The sequence below is a fragment of the Diorhabda sublineata genome, chromosome 10 (genome assembly GCF_026230105.1).
Source record: "Diorhabda sublineata isolate icDioSubl1.1 chromosome 10, icDioSubl1.1, whole genome shotgun sequence".
NCBI classification, from domain to species: Eukaryota; Metazoa; Arthropoda; class Insecta; order Coleoptera; family Chrysomelidae; genus Diorhabda; species Diorhabda sublineata.
In genome coordinates this window covers 5214522-5222056 of record NC_079483.1, presented here as the reverse complement: position 1 = coordinate 5222056, position 7535 = coordinate 5214522, and the positions used below count along the sequence as shown (strand labels likewise).

The following is a 7535-nucleotide window of genomic DNA, read 5'->3' as shown; positions in this document are numbered from 1 at the left end:
ATCGGATAAGGAAGTGAAACTTCAAATTCCCATTTAATAAATTTTTAATGAGGAGAACGTCATTGTCAAGGATGTGTCAGTATCATATCTCTCCGGGTGTTGTCTTTAGATAATGAAATTATTATAAACTAATTAATATATTTTATAATTTAAATGTTTTTAATTTTAAGATATTAAAACATCTTTTTCTATAAAAATTTTGGAAAACTATTTTTCATTTATTTTTAACCTAAAATGTGGAAAGCCGCTGCAGGTCATCAAATTAATGTTAGTAATGATACCACCGAGGATGATGAATGGGAAACTGATCCAGATTTTGTAAATGATGTAGATGAACAGCAGCAGAGATGGGGTTCTACTACTGTGGAAGGTTCAGGGAGAACTGCAGGTGCTATAGAGTAAGCTTAAATGTTTGTTTTTAAATATATCTCTGTACATATCTGTAACCAGTAGAAGCCTTGATTGAGTTATTTCTTGGGGGTAATAACTTTTTATTGTTTTAGAAACTGAGGCTTAAAATTGCAAATAATATCCATTACTAACTATTCTTCGATTGGTATTTCTCTTATGAACTTCTCCGTGATTGTGTCTTGTGCTTTTATGTTTGTATACATGCTTGATGAAGTGACGATTTTCTGAGACCAAAAAGAATTGCTGTGCCCTCTTCTCCACACAGTTTCAGTGGACTACCTCTAAAACTAGTAGTCTTCTTAATCCTGATAATTTAATACATTTTAGGTGAGATTCTGTGTGGTCTTGGAATGTTTCTTTAATATAGATTGTATTTTTCCATTGAAATTCTTCTACTGTAAATGGCTTAGGCAGTTGCAATATTCAGTACTAGTTCTTTATGTCAAATTTCTTCTTCATTTGTGTTTATTGTAATAAGAATTGTTGGAAGATATTTTTCAGATGTTATACAATTCATATTATCTCTGATTTATGGACTGGATGGTTGAGTCCTTTGAAATATTCAATATTTGTAGTGCATAACATAAGATATTTCTTTAGTTCAGTAATAATCTTTTTTAATTCACTTGACACTTTGTTACATGAGGTTTTTGTGAATGTAATATGATTTTTAAGCATGGATAAATTGAGAAAGGAAACTGAAGAAGCTGATGCGAAGAAAAAGAAAAAAGAACTTGAAGAGGGTGAACATAATCCTGCCTATGGTTATGGAGGAAAATTTGGAGTGCAGAAAGACAGAATGGATCAGTCAGCAGTTGGACATGAATATATTGGAAAGGTGGAAAAACATGCTTCACAAAAAGACTATTCAACAGGCTTTGGAGGAAAGTTTGGAATTCAGTCAGATAGAATTGACAAGGTAATTTAAATGAAATTTATTGACTACTATAACTGATCAGCTGAATTGATTTTTACCTCTTTTTTTAAGAGTGCAGTGACTTGGGATCACAAAGAAAAAGTTGAAAAACATGCATCGCAAAAAGACTATGTGTCTGGGTTTGGAGGAAAATTTGGTGTACAAAGTGATCGGCAAGATAAATCAGCTGTAGGGTGGGATCATGTTGAAAAAGTAGATAAACATGAATCACAAACAGGTAAATATTCTCCTGTTTCTGTTTCATTTCAATTCAACTTAACGAGAAGTGGTTGTGAAACTGTTTTTAATATTAAATGACTTTATTAGGTTAGGCCTTTAATCTTTTCAGCAGATTAAGCAGCAGTAAATTTTAAAATTATTGATTTCTGCAGCGTAATATAACTATTGGTCTATAACTAGTGGTTTTGTTTTCTTTGATATTTTATTGTGTCCAATGCCTATGTACTTAATAGCTTTAGCTGCCTCATAATTTTCTTTATAATTGTATACTTTTGATTGAAATATTCAAAAAATTTAAGTCATTTTTTTGCAATAACATCAAATGGTAACATCTTGTGTGGTGAGTGTTGCTTTACCAGATGGAATACAATTAATTAGCTGGAAGATTTAGAAATGTAGTCACACTGCCAAATGATGAAGATTATTTGAATAGCCAGGAATCCCAACAAAATGGTGTTGGCACAATCCTGGATTACAGTGGATATGGTGTGGTGTAAGACAAAAATTTCATATGGGACATATCTTTAGAGGGAAGTGGTAAAGGAGTACAATTTAAGTCAAAGTTAAAGGCCATAGATTGAAGACAAGTTTCTAGTTAAGTTATATCTGTGAATGAAATGCTATATAAAGACTCAATTCAAATTGCTAATGACCTATACTGCACTTTAAGAATATGTGTTTTTGAATTTATTTGCTTTCAATATATAGTTCTATATATGATCCTTCCATTATTTCAAAGATTACAAAACTGGTTTTGGAGGCAAGTTCGGTGTTCAATCTGATAGGCAAGATAAATCAGCAGTTGGTTGGGACCACCATGAAGCACCTCAGAAACACGAAAGTCAAGTAGACCATAAAAAAGGTTTCGGGGGTAAATTTGGTGTACAAACTGATCGTTTTGATAAATCAGCTGCCAATTTTGAACCCCCAGGTAAAGTGGGTACAAATTATACCAAGGTCAAGCCTGATATTGGTGGAGCTAAACCCTCAGATTTACGGGCAAAATTTGAGACTTTGGTAAGTATTGCGGAGAATAAAGAGACAAAAACAAAGAGTTTTCATATTATGCGATTTTTTTAAGGCCCAGCAAACAAAACCTGATGTTTTACCATATTCAGCACCTAAAAAGAATATTCATGCTAGGGCCGCCTTATTTACTAATATCAATAAAGAAACCTCAAGTTCTTTAACTTCTGAGGTAGTTTCAACACCCAAACAGTTAGATCAGTCGAAAATGGCATTTTTGACACAAAATAATAAAGAAGACAAAGAAAACAGTAGTGAAACTGTAGAAAAAGTTAATAAATTAGATCAATCAAAAACGGCGTTTTTGACTCAAAGCCGTAGTAGTGAAATTGAGGAAAAGACTGTGGAACCTTCTAGATTGGATCAGAAAAAAATTACAGAAATTGCTCAGAAAGAAGAGACTGAAACTGACAAGCAACGAAGCATGGTAAGTAAGGAACTTTTATAAAATTCCTAGTTTTCGAAAATATGATAGGAAAGTATTTTTTTAAACAAATTTGTTCTATTTCTACACAGATACAAGAAGAATTAGAGTTACTAAGACAGTTACAGCAACAGAAACCGGATGATTCAGACTCTGATGATATATATGAAAATTTTGATACTTCGACAATCAAAAGAGCTGGTCCTAGTGCTCATCACGTACAAGAACCTGTATGTATTAAATTTTCTTCATCGCTTTGTAAATATCTTCTCCATTTACCTTTTCAAGTATCAGATGAGTGTCCCTCTTGTGCCAATTTCTTCCATTGTCTATTGTTTTTTGATGTATTCCTCAACTCCTATAAAGTTTGATTCCATTCTTTCTTGATTTCTCCCCTAATTTATTTTGTGTGTCTATATATATCAAGATTGATTTGATTTTTGAGATTTTTCACAATAGAAATGCCATTAAAAAAATGTATATCCCCTTAATAATTATCATAATCTTGATGGTATTAAACTTTTAGACACCAACAGAGAAAGTTGAGAGTCCTGTAGGAGTTGAAGAAACGGAAGAAGAATATCAAGAAGAAATAGTAGATACTGGAATTACGGCTATTGCGCTTTATGATTATCAAGCTGGTGCTGACGATGAAATATCTTTTGATCCTGATGATATTATTACACACATAGACAAGGTAAATTATTAGTTATAATTTAATAATTGAAATATTATTTATTAAAATAATTTTCACTTAATCAAGTGCTCAAATTAAAATTGAAATTTTAATTTTCAGATTGATGCGGGATGGTGGAGAGGTCTATGCAAAGGAAAGTATGGGCTGTTTCCAGCGAATTATGTACAGTGCGATGAATGAATGTGGTTATATAATTTTATAAGAAAGGCCTACGTACTTTTAATCTTTCAGTTTTTAAATGAAATATGCAAGATAAAACAGATATTTTTAATAATTGTATAGTTTGTAATTATTTTTTATTGAATTATTTTAGCCTCAAAATTATTTTATATTTTACATTGTAAGATTTTATATTTATAAAAGAAAGTAAATATTGAAACAGTTATTAGTCTTTTGAAATTACCCGAAGCCAAGTTGACTCTTAAGGTTAGCCTAGATGAGTTAAGTCGTAAAGGCCTACCTCACTAACACTTCGATCTATGGATGGATCTATTGTGTTTATCAGACTATTCACCAGTCAGACAGTAACCACTTTGCAAAGTGCGCTATCTGTCTGGGGGCTATGCTCACCTCTTCTAGCTTTAAAGAGCTTGAATGTAAGTACCAGGGTGTAAAAAGAGGTCGGTTTCCTTTGGTTGCTCACAAAAACGACAGTTCATTAGATAGTTTCCTGTAAGCATACAAATAACTCTCCTTAGTTTAGTTTGATTTTTATGTAGAGGGACCTTTGTAAACAGTTTTGTTCTGATGTAGGACTCAATAATTTTTTTCATTGTTTCCAAAAGGAAAGAAGAAATATTAGATAGATAGGATTTAGCTCCTGCTTTAGGGATGAAGCTAACTCTATCGTCTCTCCAAGACTCAAGGATGTGATTTTATATAAAAAAATAGAACAAGTTAAAATGCTTTATTCTTTTTTCTAAATGTACATTTAACCTACACTAAATGAATAAAATCACAGATATATTATTGTATAACAAATAAGTAAATTTTGAATTGATAGAAAGATGTACATTGAAATAAAATTTGAATGTATTAGGAGCGCTATAGAAAATTATCACAATATATTAAGATCTAAAAATGTTGATAATCAGTTTGTGGTTGAATTTCCAAAAAAAAATCCTATAAAAGTGGAATTAAAAATAATTTATAAAAATACTAATATAAAATATTTATGGGTCACATTGTACACTGACATTGTTACGTTTTGTAAAAATTTTTTTAGAAACGTATTTGAGTTGAAAATAGGCTTGTACTCACTGATATAAGGCAGTAGTTCAAACTATCTCAAATTGTAATCGAAATAAGGGTCAAAATGCAAACCTTCATTAACTAAATTGATAATTTTATGAACCTCTTGATGTTTTTATTATTTCCAGTTTGACCACTTTCATATTCTATTTCAATATTTGATAATAGTAGTTTCAAAATTACTTGGATTTTAATCAAAATAAGGGCCAAATGTAGAACTTCTCTAAAATCGACTTAATCAGACCGACCTTTTTTTATAATTTTTTTTTGTTTAATAAAACCAATTTGACAACTTTTAACTACTATTTAAATATAAATAAATTAAAATAACTTTCATTCTATTCGAGAAAATTAGTTCAAAGATGATCAGATTTTAATCAAAAGAGCCACATGTTCACACATTAGTTCAAAATTTTGATCAAAATAATGTCAAAATGTAGAGCTTCACTACAAACGTCTCAATCAGCAATTTTGACTAACCTTTTAGTATTTTTATAACTTTTTTTTGTTTGAAATGTGTCAATTTACTGCATTTGACTACTATTTAAACCTTAAACAATAATAGTTCACAATAATTTCAATCGACTTAATGGACAATATGCAAACCTTCATTAACATAAACTAACTGATTCTAAATCTCCCACCTCTCCACGTAGTACTGGAAAGCGTGGCAGAGAAAACATCACTTAAAATGTTCAGAGATGGAATCACCAAAGAAAAACCGTCCCTAAATAATGACCAAACCTCAGAATTATGCATCGACAAAGTTTAGCTTTGAGAAAAAAATTTACATCGATACTGAGCTGTAGAAGTAAGTAGGATCATAACACCATACAAGAAATGAATAGAAATGCCATTAAATAGTATACGGACGGATCTAAAGCAGCAAACAGAACTGGAATAGGAGTCGGGCTCAACAACCAAACACCCTGGAAGCCTGGGCAACAAACAAGCAGAAATTTACGCAATTGAAAAATGTGTCTAGTTCAATCTATATACAATATCATAAAATCAAAACTCGTTTAGGATTGCCTAGAAAAATTAAACGAGCTAGACAAGAAAAATAAAGTTACCCTACAACGGATTGTAGAGATAAGCATGAGATGAAATGTAATTCGACTAATCCGCAGTTTTGACTAACCCTTTAATATGCCTAAAATGTTATTTTAGTGTAAATTTCTCCAGTATGAACGTTTTTTGAATACTATTTGAGCTATTAAAACAGTAGTTCAAAATTATTCTGATTTCATGAGAGATGAAATGTAAAATCGACTAATCCGTAGTTCTGACTAACCCTTTAATATCTCTACAATGTTATTTTAGTTTGAATTTCTCCACTATGAATGTTTTTCTAATAGTATTTGAGCTATTAACAACAGTAATTCAAAATTATTCTGATTTCAGCCTAAGTATTAGACGAAATGTAAAATCAACTAATGTGCAGTTTTGACTAACCCTTTAATATCTCTACTATTTTATTTTAGTTCAAATTTCTCTAGTTTGAAGGTTTTTTCAACACTATTTGGGCCATTAACAACAGTAGATCAAAATAATTTCAGCATAAGTAGGAGTCGAAATATAGAAATTGACTAAATCAACAATTGTGACTAACCTCATAGTATCTTTATCATTTTTTACGTATTTTGTTTGTAACGAATTTTTTCAACCCCCAACAATAGTAGATCAAAATAATTTGGAATTAAACCAGTCAATTCGACTTGTTTTCAATAATTTTCAAACAATTTCTTAATTTTAATACTTACACTTTGACCGCTTCAAGCAACCCCTTTTTATCAGTGTACAATGTATAAAATTTATAAAAAAAAATGTCAGATCGCCCCCGTTAAACAAAATTTCAAACTGATATCACGAATATTAAGACACCCTGTATATATTGATATAAATAAAAATATCATCATAACATACTGTACAGTCATAAAGCTTAATTTTACGACAAAAGAATATTTACAATTTTTTTACATGTTTCAAGTGAAAAATTAATTGTCAACAACCAGACCGATATTGAAACTGCCAAAAAGGGATTTCCAAGATCAATTTCCACATTCATTTATCAATTTCCGAATAAAATAAGTTTTTAATTGAACGTTACTAAGAGAGAACGTCTATTTCCCTTGGGGATGCCAACGCTGGTGGTATAATTTGAATGATATTGTGAGAAGGGGAATTGCCCAATGGTTGCCTCACTCTGTTTTCAGCGTTTTCACGAGCATCGTTAGTCGCTTGTTTTATAGCTTCTTTGTAAGGTCCTTTCTTCTTTTTATTGTAGTATATCTAACAAAAATAAAAAAAAAATCAATTTTAATCTATAAAATACCATCAAGTTTACAGTTTCCGGAGGGGATGAAATAAAGTAGAAAGTGATAAAATAAATGGAAGAGGAAGAAAGGGAATGGTCGTGGAATGAATATAAAGAAGCATGAAAAATCATTATCAAACAGTGGGGAAAATTAAATTTTACCCGTACATAAAAAATGACAATAATGGTATAATGAGAAAGCTGATAATGTGTAAATAAAGGAAATAGCGAATAAAAATACTAACAAAACACT

General features: G+C 30.7%; 2 protein-coding genes across 3 annotated transcripts in view; one reads left to right on the top strand and one right to left on the bottom strand.

Annotated features, from left to right (window-relative positions):
• The first annotated feature begins 46 nt into the window (after positions 1–46).
• LOC130449325 (src substrate cortactin) lies at positions 47–4099 on the top strand. The gene is made up of 8 exons (XM_056787076.1): positions 47–398; positions 1087–1330; positions 1400–1565; positions 2307–2584; positions 2649–3020; positions 3110–3247; positions 3544–3714; positions 3814–4099. The coding sequence occupies exons 1-8, from the start codon at positions 235–237 to the stop codon at positions 3892–3894; spliced, it is 1614 nt and encodes a 537-aa protein (XP_056643054.1). The 5' UTR covers positions 47–234; the 3' UTR covers positions 3895–4099.
• A 507-nt stretch (positions 4100–4606) lies between these two features.
• Positions 4607–7535, bottom strand: part of LOC130449739 (PWWP domain-containing protein 2A-like) — a 30515-nt gene continuing 27586 nt past the window's right edge. For both annotated transcript variants that reach the window (XM_056787723.1, XM_056787724.1), the window contains one exon: positions 4607–7257. In XM_056787723.1, coding sequence (XP_056643701.1) covers positions 7075–7257 — 183 coding nt within the window. In that variant the 3' untranslated portion in view covers positions 4607–7074. The remainder of the gene's footprint in view (positions 7258–7535) is intronic.

Coding starts and splice junctions, on each gene's coding strand:
- LOC130449325 (XM_056787076.1), top strand. CDS start 235: ATGTGGAAAGCCGCTGCAGGTCATCAAATTAATGTTAGTAATGATACC. Junction 1,331..1,399: donor AGTCAGATAGAATTGACAAG/GTAATTTAAATG, acceptor TCTTTTTTTAAG/AGTGCAGTGACTTGGGATCA. Junction 1,566..2,306: donor TAAACATGAATCACAAACAG/GTAAATATTCTC, acceptor ATTATTTCAAAG/ATTACAAAACTGGTTTTGGA.